General features: G+C 51.9%; 1 protein-coding gene across 1 annotated transcript in view; it reads right to left on the bottom strand.

The window, feature by feature from the left end:
* Positions 1 to 17,967, bottom strand: part of DNAI1 (dynein axonemal intermediate chain 1) — a 38,549-nt gene that overhangs the window by 10,517 nt on the left and 10,065 nt on the right. The window contains exons 10-13 of the mRNA XM_032396808.1: positions 16,438 to 16,522; positions 12,811 to 12,928; positions 12,520 to 12,563; positions 2,456 to 2,703 (exon numbers count right to left, since the gene is read on the bottom strand). Coding sequence (XP_032252699.1) covers positions 2,456 to 2,703; positions 12,520 to 12,563; positions 12,811 to 12,928; positions 16,438 to 16,522 — 495 coding nt within the window. The remainder of the gene's footprint in view (positions 1 to 2,455; positions 2,704 to 12,519; positions 12,564 to 12,810; positions 12,929 to 16,437; positions 16,523 to 17,967) is intronic.

Here is a 17,967-nt window from a genome sequence, read left to right on the forward strand (position 1 = left end):
ATAGCTCAGGCTTTGAAGTTTCTCACGCTGTGGTGAGAGGACATCTCCAAGACATCAACATGACTGTGTTACTTCTCTGCACCAAACTCCCTGATGGCTCGGCAGCCATTTTCAAACCATGCTGGAGGGAGCTCTTAGGAACCGTATGAAAGTACCTTCGAGGATGGAGGCGGAGGGGTGACAACAGGGGACCCTCAAGCAAGCAGGACCCTGACTCACCAAAGCAGCCCCATTCCCATCTCTGAGATACTGGGTTCCTGTACTAGCACTTCGTTTGAAACCACTGACTTCCGAAGCACAAGCTTCCTCCTTGCTGGAGAAGCACACTCACTCAGGGTGCTGGTGCTTCCCTGGGTCCTGCGCCACCCTCTCTGTCTCTCCCATTGCGCTCCAAATGTTGTTCCCCGGCGGCCACTCTACCTGACGCCCCTTTGTACCCTTTCTCATCTAACTAATACTTTCTTTCTTCTTTTTCAGCTAAAATCTAGACTTCATTTGATTTTCTTGGTTTCCTCCTAATATCCTTTTTTGTTATATTCTAGGATCTCATCTTACATTTAGTTGTTATTAATTAGTGCTTTCTCATCCCTTACAATTCAGCTCAGGTGTTGCTTCCTCTGGGAAGACCTGCCCCCCCCCCATCTTGGACAATCTCCATGTCCCCCCTCAGTGCCCCCAGGAGCCCTCTTTCGCAGGTAGCATTTGCCCTGTCCTGTGCAGCCCATGGCTGTGCTTATCTCCCCACTAGGAACCCCAGCGACCAAGCCCTTAAGCACCTTCAGCTCCCAGGGGAGCACACAGAGGAGTCACTGAATGGATAGATGAATGAGGAAAAGGCGAGGAAACTAGAGGCAAAGAGGGAAGTTAGGAAACCAGCAAGCGAGTGCCTGGCAGCCCCTCCCATGTCACAAGCCACGAGTTCAGCCAAGAACTCTCGAGTCTTCGGTTTTGCAAAGGCACTAGCCCTGTTTCCCCAACAGGATGGTGGGAGAGCAGAAGGCCATCCCTGTCCAGGTGGGTTCCAGTCTCTCCGGCGCCCACCCAATGAAAGCGATAGCTTGTCTTCTCCATGCCCCATTTCTTTTCCCAACCTGTTATTTGATTCTAAGAACACAGCAGAGTGGTAGCCGGATGGTTGGCCTTGGCTCCTTGTCCTCTCCTGGGCTTGAGGAGGGTGGTCAGGCCAATCAGAGATGCTCTGTGCGTGGCTCTGGGCTATCTGAGCTGGGAGAGCATGGGCAGGCCTGCTGCTGGTTTAGTCTGATCAAAGCAGGTCTTTTCTCCTCTCTTGGTTCTTTAAGGTCTCTGCAGACATCCTCTGCATGTCTCGAGACCTCTGTGTGCCTGGAGGCGATGATGGGAAGGTGGGATTTTCAGAGGAGAGGACTCCTGAGACTGTCTGTGAGCTTTGGTTCCTGCTTTGGTGGAGAGCAGGGGGGAAGATGTCTCATGGGAGGAGGTGCCTCTCTCTCTGTGCCCTGGCTCTGGGTAAAGGGTAAAGCAAAGAGGGCATCATGTCCCCTCTGCCTGGCCAGTCCCCCGCTCTGCTCAGGGAGCTGAGCTGTCTGAGAGCTGAGAGCCAGTGCCTAGGGCAGGTGTCCACATGACACAGGGAGCTCAGAGCCAGGAAGGCAGGGGTGCAGAGTCTGCCTGGAGACTCTATCAGGGCAGGGGCTGAGGAAGATGAGAAGACAGAGTCCCAGCACTGCCTGATGAGCTCAGAGACCGTGGGAAACTTAAGGCAGAAATCCCTCCTTAGATTTGCCCAGACCTGCCTGTGGGTAAGGGTTCACAGCCCCAGAAGGAGGGGGACTTTTGGAATACAGTAAGGGAAGGTCTACAAAGCCAGAGCTAAGAGACTTTCTGAAGATGAAACGTTGAAATCCACTCCCAGTGCAACCAGATGGGAGACATAGGGTGAAATCTAGCTCCAGTGTCGGGGTAATGGTCCCAGCCTATGCCTGTCTGGAGAAGAAGGATGCTAGAGAGGCCTCAGGGACAGACCTTACCTACCAGGCCTTACAGCCCCGCCCAGAGGGCAGACAGAGTGCAGCATCTACCCCTGTCTGGGAGTTGCCCCAAATCTAGCCCAGATGGCAGAGAGAGCCCTGGTGGGGAGTTGAGGAAGCCCATACGCAGGGAACTGGAGCCCTTGACAGACTCAGCAGAGGCTCGTCAGGCCTTCGAGTCTTCCAGCCATGGGCTACGAGTCCCTGACCGCTGCACCTAAGAGAGCCTTAGCAGAGAGGGGCCCTCCTGATAGCAGCTCTGCAGCCGCAGACCCCTCACCTCCCAACTACCACCTCCTGCCCCTCTCTGCCCCTTCGCACACCCAGCTCCTTGGCCTCTAAGCTGTCATCCCCATCCCCTTGCCTGTTGCCTGTCCTCCCTTCTCCCCAAGGTCCTTCCTCCAGGGGTTCAATCCCCGCTTCTCCCACCCTGGTTCGAGGCTGACCTGCCACACAGGGTCCGTGTGCTTGCCAGACTTGGCTGAGCTGCGGAAGGAAGGCTGGGAGTGGGGCTTCTTGAGGTTGTAAATGGCCACGTTACCGTCGTAGTGGCCCACCACCACCAGGTAGGGGTGGTCCGCGTGCATGTCGAGACACATGATGCCACTCTCGCTGCTGAAGATATACTCGGGGAAGCTGGGATTCTTCATGCTGTAGAGCAGCAACATGCCCCGGCTCTGCTTCATGAAGTCGTCTGTCACAGGGAAGATGCCAGGCTGTGGTGGGAGGGTTCAGCTGCACCCGTGCCCCTCCCCCACGGGGTGGACAAGACCGGCTGGCTGTGCTTGTCAGAGAGTGGGGGGTTCCTCTCCCGGCCTCATCTTCTCTGTCTCAGAAAGGGAATCATGAGACTTGGCTTCCCCCTTCTTAGGGTTTATGGGAGGAAAAGGTGACCAGGCTTATCTGAGGGACGGGCAGTCATTCTCTTTATTCTCCCTGGGGTACAGGAAAGAGGGATGCAGGCTCAAAGAGTTGCTAGGTGAAGAATGTGTGTGGGCTTGGGAAGAAGCAGTAACCTCAGAGAGGGCTCAGAGGCCCGGCCCAGGGGCAGGTTGTTGTCCTGGACGATGCCCATATTTTCCCCAGCCCAGCCCAGGACAGGAGTTCAGTTTGGACTAACATGGAATTCTCTATAGGAGTTCCAAACTAGCTGCCTCTTGGGCATCTTCCCATACCCTCTCGCCCCACAATCCCCAGCTGCAGCCTGTGTCCTAGCCAGGCACGCTCCCAGAATCGAGAAGTCCCAGGACAGCCAGCCAGGCTTCCACAGGCCACTGTGTCACCCTTCAGGCTCAAGCACAGCTTTTGGTGATCAACAGCAGACCACTCAGCAGAGGCCCTCCTCCCTGCCCACCCCATGTCAGGGGAGAGCCTCCCTCTCTCTTTCATCCTCTGCTCACATGGCTCCCATCCTGATAAGGTAGTCACTGAACAGAATCCAAGCCCTCAAGTCCAGCTCTCCTGCTACCATCAGTCCAGGACCCTTCCCAAGCTCAGAAGAGGAGGAAGTCTAGAGCAGACCCCATCTTGGGGACCCTCTGCTAAGGGAAACTTCTACATGAGATGATGGCTCTCCACCCCCCCCACCCCCCACCAGGGCTACCTCTTTTGCCCCTGGCAACCGCAAGCCTAGGCCCTCCAGACAAAGTGGCCAGTCCTGAGGTCTCGAGCCCATGGATGGGAAAAATAGGGAGGCCACCCCACCCGGACTAATTTTGCTGAGTCATTCTTTCTTTTCCTTTCCTTTCCTTTCCTTTCCTTTCCTTTCCTTTCTCCTTTCCTTTCTCCTTTCCTTTCTTCTCCTTTCCTTTCTCCTTTCCTTTCTCTTTTCCTTTCTCCTTTCCTTTCTCCTTTCCTTTCTCCTTTCCTTTCTCCTTTCCTTTCCCTTCCCTTCCTTTCCTTTCCTTTCCTTTTATTCTCTCTCTTTTTAAGATTTATTTACTTATTTTTAGAGAGAGAGAGAGAGAGAACATAAGTGGGAGGGGCAGAGGGAGAAGGAGAGAGAATCCCAAGCAGACTCCGTGCTCAGCCCGGAGCCCAGTGTGGGGCTTGATCTCATGACCCTAAGATCATGACCTGAGTGGAAACCAAGAGCTGGACGCTCAACCGACTGCAGCACCCAGGTGACCCTCTGTTTTATTTCTAATGCTGTCCCTTACTCAAGGGAGGAAGTGCCTGGGCTGGGTTCAGGGACAGTCTGGGTTGGGTTCCCTGGGCTCTGGGGATGAGCTTGGCTACAACGAGTTACTAAATATTCCCACCCCAGGCACTCTGCAAACACCACTCGGTGCTTACTGGGAGCCAGGACTAGGGAGCAGGGTGCAGCCAGGAGCCAGGCTGGCCTGAGGTGGGTAGAGCTGGAAACTAAGGCAAGCTGACATGCCCACCAGAGCAGTTCTCTGTGCGGGAGCCCACATTCCCTTGCTAATCCTTACCAGCTCTGGGATTCCTGTTGGGAACCCCTCCCCTCACCCCCATCCCTTGCAAAGGAGGCTTCATGTGCCAGGAGGGAGTTGCTCCTCCAGTGGAAGGTGCCAGGATCCAACTGGAGCCATGGGAACGTCACACCATGGTTGAGGAAGGAAAGTGTTTCTGCTCTGGAGAAAGCAAGCCTCTCACAAAGAGGAGGAGCTGGGGGCTTCCAGATCCCCCAGAGCCAGGTGGGTCACTCTATGCCTGACACTCCCTCAAAGCCAGTAGGAACTGGCCTTCAGATGGTGTGGGGAGCTGGCAGTCCCTCAGCCTGTAGGACTCCTCCTGGGTGGGCCCCAAGGGCTGACCCTGCAAGGGAGAAATTTGCAGCTGCTGAAGGAAGTTATCTGTCCCACCCAGATCATGCAGGGCTTGAACTGGGCAGCGTGAGACTCATTTGTAGCTCCTTTTGTTCATCCCACAAATCCTGAGCACCTGACTGGGCCTCCCCTTGGGCTGGACCCTGGCAGGGACAGAGACACTCCACTGCAGATGTGGGCTTGCCCTCAGCGGCGCCTCATGTGAGGAGAGAGGCAGACCCTGCAGCTGAATGAGGCCAACCCCTCAATGGGGAGTGAGTGGTAACCACCAGGACACAGGTGAACTCTTGATGCCCTTAATGTGCAGTCTGTCCCTGATGCTGGGCCAGACTGACAGAGGATGAATGGGTAGGCACACAGGTGAGTGGGCGAGCGAACAAGTGAAGGAAAGGGTGAGTAGGCGGTGACTGATGTTGGACTGAGGATTCAGAAGCTCTCCTTACTTCACCAAGGGGCCAAGGTGGGTATGACCCTCACACTTGGTCCTGATGTGGCATGGGACCTGGCCCCTCAAGGGACAGCAGTGACCACCCGCCCCTGCATGTGTACAGAGTCTTCATGACCAGTGAAACCAGAAAAGTGGGGTAAGAAACCCTAGTCTGGTTTAATAACTCTGTAGTGAGGACATCTCTGACCTGCTCACAGAACCCCTGAGACTAGAGGCTGGGCTTTGGCTCCCAATTTTTATACTGGGGTAAACTGAGGCCAGAAGGGAGAAATGGTGTGCCCGGCTGCATCAGACCCATCACATGGTGTTTGCCTCATGCAATATCTTGTTTATAGCTGAAGTTACCCTGCACTGATCTGGTCTTTATGTGGTGGAGAAAGGAAGGGGACACCAGACCTAAGGGGGTGGTGGTGACTGGCAATGCTGGTCCAGTCTCTCCAGAATCTGGACTAGAGAATGTATAAGGGACAGGGCAGTCACACAGGATAAGGGAAACTTCTGGCAGAGAGAAGCATGGATTTCAAGAGACGGGGACACAGAGAACCATCAATCACACTAAGACCTTAGATCCTGCCTGAGTTCCTAGGCCACATGCTCCTGACAATAAGCCTCCGCTTCTTAGCCTGCCCCTGGTGGTCTCTGTTACTTGCAACCAAATGAGCCCTTCTGACATAAAGATCACGATCTCTTCTTTCTTTTTTTGTAAAGTAAGCTCTACACCCAACATGGGGCTTGAACTCACAACCCTGAGATGAGGAGTCTTGTATCGTGTTCCACTGACTGAGCCAGTCAGGCGCCCCAAGATCACAGTTTCTTTTTTTTTTTTCTTTTTTTTTTTAAAGATTTTATTTATTTGACAGAGAGAGAGATTGTGAGAGCAGGAACACAAGCAGGGGGAGTGGGAAAGGGAGAAGCAGGCTTCCCGCTGAGAAGGGAGCCCGATGCGGGGCTCGATCCCAGGACCCGGGGATCATGACCTGAGCCGAAGGCAGACGCTTAACGACTGAGCCACCCAGGCGCCCCAAGATCACAGTTTCTAATCAAGACTAGACTGTGTGTTTCCTGAATTCCAATTCAAGGTTCTGTCTGCCAAGCCACAGTGGGAAAACACAGAAAACTCTCATTTAACTGGGGCTTCCTCTCCATTCCATCTTACTCTATGATGTTCTCATCCCTGACTCCAGTGGCCCCTGAGACCTCACTATTTCATTCTCTGAGTGTACCCAGTGTGACATCACAGCCCAAACCTCCAACATTAGCAGCATGAGATCATCATCGTGTTTTCCAGAAGTCCTAAAATGACATCACTACTGAGGCCACCAGGGATCCCCATGTGATATCTTCACTTAGGTAACCAGCAGTCCTAGTGATTTGTTTAGTGATCATTACCCAGTTCTCCAACGTTCCCGGTATGATATCACCAACCAGGTCACCAGCAACCTAGGACATCATTGCTCGGCTCTCCAACATTCTCAGTATGATGCCACCCACCAGGAGTCCCAGTACAAGATTGGCATCAAGGGGTCATCTTTAGTGCCTCAGTTCCCAGTGGAGACTAGAATCTCATCAGGCTCAAGGCTTACAGAGCCCTGGGCCCTGAGCCCTGGGATACTTTGTCCTGAACGCCACAAATTTCCTGGTTCCTCAAAGTAGGACTGGAGGGTCCGTCCAGTGACACAGATGGGAGCCCCCAACCCCACACTCCATTGTATGAAGAGGGAAAGACTCTGAAGTCTGGGGCCAGTGAGGAATTCCAGGGTCCTCCAGGCTACAGGATTTCAGTAAGTAAATATGGCTAGGTAGAAGGAGAGGAGGAATAAAGGAAGAGAAAGAGGAAGTGAAAGAGGGAAAGAGAGAAGAAAAGAGGGAGGGGAGGGAGGGAGAAACAGAGAGAGAGAGAGAAACCACCTGGTCTGAGACTCTGAGACAGAGGGAGAAGGTTCTGGCTTGGCCTTAGCTCCACTTTATGCTCTTGTCCTTCTCCAGGAAGCCTTCCAGATTATTCAGCCTCTCCTCTGTGTGTGGGCCCCCTCCACTCTTCTCTACCTATATGTCATTATTACAGGTGGTCATGAACAAGTCTTTTCCTCAGCCTGCCACAGAGGCTCCATCAAAGGATGGAGTGAGCATGGGTTAGCCCAGCAGGTTTACTCTCTCCGTTGGGAGGGTTGCCTCTTGCTACCCCTGCTCTGCTGGATAATCTCTAAAGCCTCCCTGACTCTGGCCTTCAATGATCCACAAGATTCTGGGAAGGAGAGTCAACCCCCTAATAGAACCTGTTCTGGCAGCTCTCAGAAAGCCATGGTCTCAGGGGCGGAGGGGCTCAATTCCACCATAGACCAAAGCTCTCCCTCCCTCAGCTCCCTGTGGTAGGGCCCTGGCAGAGTCGTGCCCAGTGAGGAGCATGGACGGATGTCTTCTTGAACTGGCAACCACTGGGTGGGAGGTGTTGCTCAGTCCCAGAGCTCTACCCCTGCCCGGCAAGTAATAACTCTAGATCACAGGGGGCCACTCTGGAGAGTTCTGGCTGTCAGGAGAAGCCCAGGCCCTTGCTCGGGATTCGGGGAAAGCAAGACAGACAGAAGGAATGTTGGGGTACCAGGCTAAAGCCAGGTAAGTGGTCAGAGGGAAATAGATGCCAAGCTGCAGGGACAGGTTACCGAGCCAGCCTCAGACAGCAGGCCTCCCCATCTCCTACTGTGGCTTCCCAATGAGTCCAGCCCATGGCTGACTCCAAGGCAGCAGCCGTTTAATGATTCCCTTATTGAGTCATGCAAGACTCATTTGGAGGGGAGCTGTGGTCAGCAGAGTAACACCCCCTGAGGCGTCCATGTCCTAATCCCTAGAACCATAACTATGTTACTTAGCAGGCAAAAGGGATTTTGCAGATGTAATTAAATTAAAGACCCTGAGATTATCCTGGATTATCTGAGTGGACTCAGTGTAATCACAGGGGTTCTTATAAGGGAAGGAGGGAGGTGAGAGTCAGAGAAGGAGGTTGAGGAGAGAAGCAGGTGTCAGAATAACATGATTGCTGGCTGGAAGGGGGCCACAAGCCATGGAATGTGGGCAGCTTCTAGAAGCTGGAAAAGGCAGGGACATGGATGTTCCCCTAGAGCCTCTAAAAGGAATGAAGCCCTGCTGACAACTGACTTTCCTCAGCAAAACCCATTTTAGACATCTGACCCCCAGAACTGGACAATAATAGATTGTTGTTGTTTTAAGCCATTATGTTTGTAGCAATTTGTTCCAGTAGCAATGGGAAACAAATGTAGTAGGCATTCTGGGAGGTTTGGCCCAAACTCTACTTTGAGGAATCAGAGGGAGAAGCCCCAGAGATGGTACTTTTTCCTGGGATGGTTTGGAAACAGTGTCTCTAGAAGTCAGGGGGATGGATGCAATGATCCCCAGCTCTTCTAATGACAATAATGAAACCCTCCCTCAGCTTCCCACACCCAGTCCTGCCACCTTGGACTCCAGCAACAGAAATGCCCTTTGGGTTAGGATTTTCACAGTCTCCAAAGGCAGGGGACTATCCCAGGGCTCACCAGGAAAGGGCATCAGTGCTAGAGGGTTCCAAACCTCCGGCCTGGCCCAGAGGCCGTGCTGCCAGGCTGGGTTCAGCCTCTCAGGCAGCTGGGCTGAGCACTTTCCTCCGATAAGAAGTCATATTTAAACAGTGTGGGAAATAAGAGCAAGGCCGTGGAGACAGAATACATCAAGCGGGACATTTAATTTGATTTAGGGAAAATGAGGCAAACATTTGAGAACCTAAATAACTAACCAGTAATTACACTAACAACGGGAATGCCCTTGCACTACAACCCGGCAAGCACAGTGGCCTTTACGGACTGTATTTACAAAGAGACCTGACAACATAATTAGTCCTGTAAATTTTACGCAGCCTGCAGCTGAGGAGTGATGGATTTTGTGTGTGGAGGATGAACGGGGAGAAATGAGGTGGATGAATTTCCATTTTCAGTAAATGAAATTAACACTGCTTAATTAGTGAAGCTGACAAATAAATGATCAGGAAAGATTTAAATCCCTACAAGTGTGTCTCTGGCCTCGGCAGGCTGAGAGAGGGGCCAGGATGTAATGGGACAGAGGGGGAAAGCGTTCCGTGCTGGGGCTCGGGGCCCGACTTTGGCCCCTCTGGAGGGCTGACCCCAGAGGGAGGCTGGGCTGAGGGACAGCGGGCTCCTCTGTCTTTCTTAGACGTGGCCCGCTGGGCGGCTTCCCCCTCATCTCCTGTGAGCCACTCAGGACCACACAGAGTGTCCAGGATCTCTTCCACCATCCCTGCCCAACAGACCACGAGGAGTTCCCATTTCCCTGCTATCAGCTGGCTAATGGGCTGGAAAGGACCCCTTCAGTGCAGCAGGCCGATATAATTGCATCCCCACTTTGTCCCATGGGCCACCCCTTCCTAAACTACTTTCCCTTGCCCGCCAGCGTTCCTCCATGTGCTTTCACCTGCTGACAGTGTCCTTCTCCACTCAGCTGAGACACGGAGCCTGGCCCTAGGGGGCACCCCAGTCTCTGCCTTATATGCAGCTTGACATGCCCACCACCTCCCCGCCAGCAGCCACACAGGGAAGGCAGGTGCAGATGCTACTGAGCTACGGCGGGCAGGTGCCTGGACTCCCTTTCCCCTACCCACTTGCTCCTGGCCTGGCCTGGCTCCAGCCTGCCTGCTCTGTGCCCAAATAGGAGACTGGCCCCAGTTCTTGGTAGGTACATGCCTACCCCTGCCAAAGTCCTTCTTAGTTGGGCTATAGAATAAATATCTGGGAATTCCAGGCAAAAGGAGGCCTGGGCTGAGCTCATCAGGGTCAAATCCAACAGCAAACCCCAATTCTTCCTCCAGTGTTTGTCTGCATGAGGCAAAGTCTGATGATAGGAGGCTGGCATCTGGGCGTTTCCAGAGACAGTGTAATGGATGCTGGTGAGCCGGCAGCTCCTCGCAGTGACCTCAACCAGTGACTAGCACGCCCTTGGCCTGCCTCAGCTTGGCCCTCTTCCTTCCAGGGGGGCATCTGGGCACCTGAGAGCACAGGACTCCCAGAGGTGACCTCAGAAGTGAATGCAGGAGCCCTTCTGAGTCCCAGCTCAGCCTGGCTCTGCTCAGGCCTCTGCAGAGTGCTGCCGAGCTATGCAAGGCGCTGGAGAAAGAAGCCCGTGTGCGAGCGGGTCAGTAACCCCTGGGCCAGTGGCAGCAACAGCAAGTAGCACCCTGCCGCTCCTGGGGCCTGCTCTCTAGAGTAGGCAGGGGCCTTGTCTCATTCTCCTCCGCCTCCCAGCCCCTCTTTCTGCTTAGGTCACCTGAGAGTTGTGCAGGAAAGCTAGGGGACAAAACGACAGACCAATCAGCAATGATTGTCCTTTATATGTGGGCGGTTCCTAGAGTTCACGGGGCCCATTTGCTTTTCTTTCAAGTGAGTTTAGCAACAGCCCTGGGACAGAGGTCTGGCAGGTGTCAGCCTCTTCAGGCCACCAACACGGAAACCAAGACTCAGAGCAGCTTCTGGCCCCAGGTCTCACCACCGGGCGGTACCCCTTCAGCCAGAAGTTCTACAACTGACTGGTGCTACCCAGGCGTGTGGATGTGGCCAGCAAGGGCCAAAGAGACCCTTCCTGGGTGCGTGCTTGCCTAAAGGAGGCTCCTGGGCCTGCCAGACTCGGAGTCATCTATTCCTGAGGCTGGCTTACTCTTCTCCACCGCTCCTGGCTAAAGCGGCCCCCGTGCACAGCCTCTGCATGAGCCCAACCGGCTGACCCTGCTTCTGGCCTGGGTGAAAGGAGGATGGGGCTAGAACTGAGGCAGTTTCTCCTCCTGCCTGCTAGGGAGCCTCCCTCACCCCCGCTTCAGTCCTGGGCAGAGAGCCTGAGCTGAGATCAGCCTCATAGGGGGTCCACACCCACTCCTGGGAGGGCCTGCCCAGCCCCCAGGCCCCGTTCCAGGCCCAGTAGCTGCAGCAGAGAGGGAGGAATGTCCTAGTTCCCTGCCAGAGGGGGAGGGAGCTTCCAGCTTGGCAGCAGCCCACCCTCAGGAGCGGGGACACAAAGCGGGCATTTAGGGCATCCTCAAAGGCAGACCACGAGACTGGGAGCAGCTCCAAGGTCTCCTCCCTGAGAGGAATAATAAATACCAACTCCTCCTTGCCCTCCCTCCCACTCCCCAACCCTGGTCAAAGAATGGGCTGGGTGCACCGGCGGTGTGAGGGGTAGAGACCAGGAGCTTGCATGTCTGCCAGCCAGCAGAAGCTTAGAGAATGGAAGGGTTTTTCTGTTCATAGATACTGATCCTCCCAGCCAGAGAACATGCTGTTAGCCTTGGGAGCTTCGGCTAACATGAAGTATGGGGCCCTCTCCCGTTAGGAAGGGGGAATGTCCAGCCTAGCGCGGAGGTAGGGGCTTCTTCAGGGAACGCGGAACATGAAGGGAAAGCAAACTACCACACAGTTACCACAGAGCTGCCTCCTGCCGCGGGGATAAGGACAGCATGGCAGGGGCAGGAACAGCCTGGACAATAGTGGTCTCCCGGGGCCCACGGGCCAAGTGATGAACATCAAGCACCTGTCCCCACCCCTGCCTGCTCTGGGGCCAGATCAGGAACGTTCCCTCTCTCAGCCTCACCTCCAATCTCTCCCCAGATCTGGTCCAGTCTACCTTCTCAAGCTTCCCAAACCCACTTCTCCATTCCCACGCCATAGTCGTGGTCCAGGTCCTGCCATCTCTTCCGGGGGAGCCTCACCAGTCTCCTAAGTGGTTTCCCAGCCCCCAGGCTCATGCCTGCAATTTCCCCCTGCTCTGGTTCTGTCCCTGCCCTTCTCAAATTCCTTCAGTGATGTCCGCTCAGGAGAATGTCATAAGACTGCCCTCAGGAGAATTTCCAAGCTTCTTGAAATGACTTACCAAGCCCTTTGGGGGCCAACCCTGGCTCTCTCAACAGCTTCTTTTCCTCCCATATCTCTTGTGCCTCCGGACCTTTGCATAGGCTGGTTCCTCTACCAGAAGTGCTCTCCCCTCTTTCTTCACCACAATAATACCTTCAAGGCTCACTTTGGCATAGTCCTTCACCCAGTGCTAACTGCTGGTATGATTGTCTGTCTTCCCCATTGGACTGTGAGCCCCTGAGGGCAGTGATTATATCTCAGTCATCTTACTTCTTTACTTCTTTCACACCTCGCAAAGAGCTTTGCACTGAATAGGTACTTAAATGTTTGCTGGTTGAGTGAGCAAATGAACAAATAGCCCGATTACTTACAGGAGCCATGTCCCACCGCAAACAGGTCATTGTACTTTGGATTCCTGCAAAAGAAATATGAACCCATTGGCCCAGGAAATGAACATGGCCTTCCCCTGAACACTGGTGCCTAACTAACTGCAGACATCTACTGTTGACTTTAGAGACCTGGGCTGATCCCACAATCCCATAAGAATCCCAGTCCCTTTTTTTCTATAATGCTTGGTGTCATCCTCAGGGTGGTTAAATGCGGTAGAAGCGCCGGGCTCAGGCGCTCAGGGGCTCTGGGGTTGCTGCAATGTCTACACTCACCAGCAGAGGGCGGTGACAGCCAGGCGCTTGGCTTTGTCGTTTTGGAACTTCCAGAGTGGCAGCAGCGTACCCTCCTGGTCTCGGTATTCGTCGGCGGCATCCTCGTAGTACTTAAAATCTTAAACACACCCGGGCTGAATCAGCCCCAGGACTGCCATTTTATGGCAAACCCAGGTCTGCCACTTTCTGTCTGTACCTCCTTGGCCAAAACAAACTCTGTGTTTCAAAGTGGGAACAGTAATAGTACCTATCTCAAAGGACTGTCATAAGGATTGTTAATATATGTAAAGTACTTAGAAAAATACTTGGCACGTAGTAAGCTCTCTATATGTGTTATTGTTACGGTCATCACTGTTATTGGGGGCAATTTACAATAAAGTAGCCATGTCCTCATAGGTAAAATCCCAGGTTTGTCCATCTTCATATCCGCCCCTAAGCCCCGCTGTGGTGAAGCTGCCTGGATCCCTGAAATGGGTTCTCTGAACTCAAGTTCATCTCCTGCCCTAAATCATCTCTGCCTCCCATTTCCTCTAACTTAGGTAGAAGCTCCATTTCTCTCGTCACTTGGCTAAACAAGAAACCTGGTAATCCTTGACTGATCTCTTTCCATCATCTCTCATATTTTCCTTCTGATGACTTTTTTTAATCCATTCACTTCTCTCCAAACCCATAGCCACTGCCCAGGCCCAAAGAGCCATCACCGGGATTATTACACCCTCCTCCTAATTGGTCTCCCCACCTCCAGTAATTCCTCCTCCAGTCCGTGCTCCACAGAGCTACCTGAGTGAGAACAGGTAAATCACCTCACCACACCACCTCCTCCACCACACTGAAAACCCCTCAGTGGCTCCCCTTGCACAGGCTTCCTGGTCAAACCAAGGCTCCAGGCCATGACCGCCATGTCATTTCCGGTCAGGTGTTCACGTAACCTCTATATCAAATAGTGTCTAGAATGTCCTGCTCTGCCATCTTCCTGGCAAACTCTCACTCACTGCAGATCCAGATTAAACTCCTCCTCCGTGAGGCCTTCATTTTCTTGTTGAGCAGAATTCATCTCTTCCTCCATTCCAGCCCTGCCTCTTCTCTACTAAAATGTCTGTCACGCTGTGTTGCTTCTATCCATCCTTTGCCCGTCTCCCCTACCAGACAGCTCCTGGGGAGCAGGCAGCATGTTACAATCATCTCTGGACTCGCAGTGCCTAGCATCATGCCAGCCACAGAGCACACACCCAATGACTGTTCAAAGAATGCAATGAAATAAATCACCAGCAGTGAAAAATTTCTCAATCTTTTTTTCCAACCAGGGGTGACCCTTTAGAAAATGAATCCTCTCATCCAACATGGTCAAGGACATGCCCAGGCACTGCCCCAGCCTTGAGGTTGTGGGACCACATTCAAACCTCAAAAATGTCTCAGAACAAAAAAAAACAAAAAACAAAATTAGAGTGATCAGAGGCATAAGCCTTGATCATATCAGAGATCCCTGAGCTTAGGCTATCTTTGAAAATACCTCATTTCAGAGAGAAGATTAATTGGTAACACTTCTCTGTTTTCACTTCTTCATGATTAGACTTTCCCAAAGGGAAAAGAGTATGCAATTAAAAAAAATCAAAGTTCAATGCATTTTTATGTGATTGTGTTCTTATAAATGAAAAAGGTTCACCAAGGCCAATTTCTCCATGGGTATTAATCGTGTTTGCAGCCCTTTGGTGGGCTGGTGGCAGAAGCTGGGTTTCAGGAAGCCAAGCTGTGTGAGTGACAAATTCATTCACAGCTGCTGTGTACTTTGACAGCTTTGAAAAGCACTCAAGGTCGTTTTCCAGCCTGAATGATAACAAGAGGGCTTGTTTAGACGGCTGGTCTTGGCAGCCCTGGTTTCTATGTCCCATGGGTGAGCAATGAGCATCAAGTCACCAAGAAGAGCCCTAGGCTGTCGGCAAAGGAGACCGGCCAGCAGGGAGGAGCTGCCAACTTTTGGGGAGGCAGCTGGTCCAAATAAATGCACAACCTCTTAGGGAAATACAAGCCACTTGGGAATGTGCTGTTCATGCCACAGGAAGGATTCTGTTTCCTTGGCTCTGTCAAAGACCCCAGAATTTCCCAGGCCCCCAGGATTTAAGCATCTCTGAATCAATCTCTTTCTTCACTTCATCACTAATTAATCACCAGCATAGACTTATTGAATGTCTCTTCCAGCTCAGTGGCTCTGTAGCCTTGTGCTGAAGTGCCTAGGCTATGGATCCAAGGGGCCTGTGTTCAAGTCCTGATGGCTCCACTCACTCCTCATACTAGCTGTGGTTTTGAACAAGTGGCAATAGCCCAAATTTCTCACCTATAAAAGGGAGAGAATAATGGTATTCACCTGGCAGTGTGGATGTCAGGATGATATAAAGTAATACATGTAAATTGCACAGCACAATGCCCAGTACATAGGTCATTCCCAGGGAATGCTCAGGCTGGTTTTTCTCTATTATAACTGCTTCCTTTTCTCCATCCCCTGGAAGAGGTGTGATGAGGCCCATTCTACCCCACACCTGAACCTCATCTTCGTCTCTGTCCCTGTATTCTGCCCAATCACATCCTTCTCCACTCATGCTCTCACTGGGCTGTGTTCTTTGCACTCTCTGCAGAAAAAGCTCAGATTCCCTGAGATATTCCAGGCCCTTCATCAGCTGGCTCCAACCACCTCTGTAGCCTGAACTCTCACTACTTTCCAACAGACCCCTGCTTGAGTCACTGAGCCTGCTGCCCTTTGTCCTCAGAGTCCATTCCAGTTTGTTTTCACCACCGAGTCACTGCTTATGCTGTCCCTTGCCCAGAACATCTGCCCTTCTGCTAATCTCCCACTCAAACTCTGCTTATCCCTTGGCACCTAGCTTAGCCCTCCCTGCTGTCTTCCTTGATTGCTGCCACTCATTCCTCATTTCCCTTCCTCCATTCTTGAGAATCCCCAGAGCAGTTTCAGTCTGCATTCTAGCATTTATATTGTCCCCAAGCTGGACACAGTAGAGACAAGAATTAGGAAGCTCAAGACCTAGATTTGGGTCCTCTCTGCCATTCACTAGCCAGGTAGCCTTGGACTTAGCTTCCTCTTGTGTAAAGTAGGGGTAATAGTCTCTGCTCTCTGCCTCCATGGGCTGTTGGGAAGATGACATTGGATCACTAATGTGCAGGTGTTTTTGCTGTACCATTGTCAGATCTCATCACTAGACCCATTTTTTCTTATTCCATTGTTTGTAGTGGACCTGTGTATGTCTTGTTTCCCTAGTAACATCCAGAAGAGGGAAGGATTAGTTTTTCTTCCCTTGCACCTATAAGACCTAGCATGGGACACTCAAATACTTGCCTTGTATGAGGAATTTTTTTAAAGATTTACTTATTTATTTTAGACAGAGACAGAGAGAGAGCACTTGCGAGCGGGGTGGGGGTGGCAGAGGGAGAGGGAGAAGGAGAGAAGCAGACTCCCCACTGAGCACAGAGTCCATAGGGCTTGATCCCAGGACCCTGAAATCATTACCCAGGCCGAAATCAAGAGTCGGACACTCAGCCAACTGAGCCACCCAGGTGCCCCATGAGGAATTTTTTAATACAGGCAATAATAGTAGTTACCAGCACTTCAAATCTTACCTTGAGCAACATCATCGTATGTGTTCTGGTTGACCATCCGCTCCACAATTTTAGCGGCCTGAGTCACTTTGGTGATGTCATCACTCTGTGGAGATACAGAGGCCATAGGTCCTCATAGCGAGCACCTGGAAAGGTTATGCCTCGAGCCACAGCCCAGATGTGCAATTGTCTCTCTGACACCACCCACCCCAGATAGCTCTGTAAAGAAATCTCTTCATGCCTCAAGGACCAGCTCATGTCACTACCCCCTTTTGGGAATGCCCAGATCATAAGTGGCATAAGGAGTCTGCACTGCCATCCTGGGCTCCTGGGCACAGCCTGCCTCATGATCTTTCATTCTGAACTTGTTCTGGAGAAGGCATATCTTGGAGTACAACACAGGACAATGAAGAGAGCCCAGGAAGGGTATTGGAGGGAAGAATAGAAAAGGAAAGGTAAGAGGCTTCTTTAGTGGAGACAGAGAGGTTTCACCATCTCAGGCAATGACAAAGACTCCCATTAAAGACCTCAGAGAGCTTCTGATCCAACTTATTTAGTCAAGAGTTGAGGAAGAGATAGAGACCCAGAGAAGGGGCAGCGATATGCTTGTACACAGAGAGTACAAGGCAGAAATGACTCCTAACCCAAGGCCTTGCCCACTGCAGGAAGGAACCAGCTGAATGGGTAACCCTCGAGGGGCTCAAGAGGGCCAGGCCCATGGCTCTTGAAAATGAGATTTCCCAGGAGTGTCAGCACCAGGAAGTGGTTAAGAGGATGACTTCTGGAGATATACAGACTTGCATTCCCTTCCCATTCCATGGATTAGGAGCCAGGTGGCAACTTTAGGTAAGTTACTTAACTTCTCTGAGTCTTAGAGTACAAATGATATAGCAGAGGTGGATGTCACCTGCATCATAGGGTCACTGTACTATACTAGCATCTGTACACGATCTTGGGTTCTCACAACAATTTTGCAAGGTAAGTATCATTAGGATGTCTTTACCAGTGAGGAAACAGATTAGAAAAACCCAGCTAATAAGTAGCAAAGAGAGGATGTAAACTCAACTCTGTGGACTCCAGGTCCCATACCCTCAGCCCCACACAGAAAGCCAGTCCCTCACTAGCCTGACCACACTTGCCTGGTCCTGGCAGACTCAGGGTTTTAGATGTGCCCTGAGGACAGAGTGTGGTGGACTGCTGTCTCCCTTGTTATAGATACTATGCTACTTGAGCAGACATAGCTCTTCATTAATTCTGACTAAACTTGTGGTTTCTGAGCCTTTTCTCCCATTCCTGTCCTAATCTTTCAGACCAGACAAGCTTACATTTGTTTCTGTACATTCATCCAAATCATTAATGAGACAGAAACCTGAGATCTATCATTGCAGACCTTCTTACAGGATATATCATGGAGTTATTCTGCTTTCTTCCCTCCTATGCGCTTGAGTTTTATATCAACCTCATCAGATGCAGGTCCCTGAAAAAAGGGTGTCACTCTGTTCATGCACTGGGCCTGAGCAAAGGGCCACTCTATTCTATAGACAGCCAGGC

The sequence above is a fragment of the Phoca vitulina genome, unplaced genomic scaffold (genome assembly GCF_004348235.1).
Source record: "Phoca vitulina isolate PV1807 unplaced genomic scaffold, GSC_HSeal_1.0 scaffold94, whole genome shotgun sequence".
Classification (NCBI taxonomy): Eukaryota; Metazoa; Chordata; class Mammalia; order Carnivora; family Phocidae; genus Phoca; species Phoca vitulina.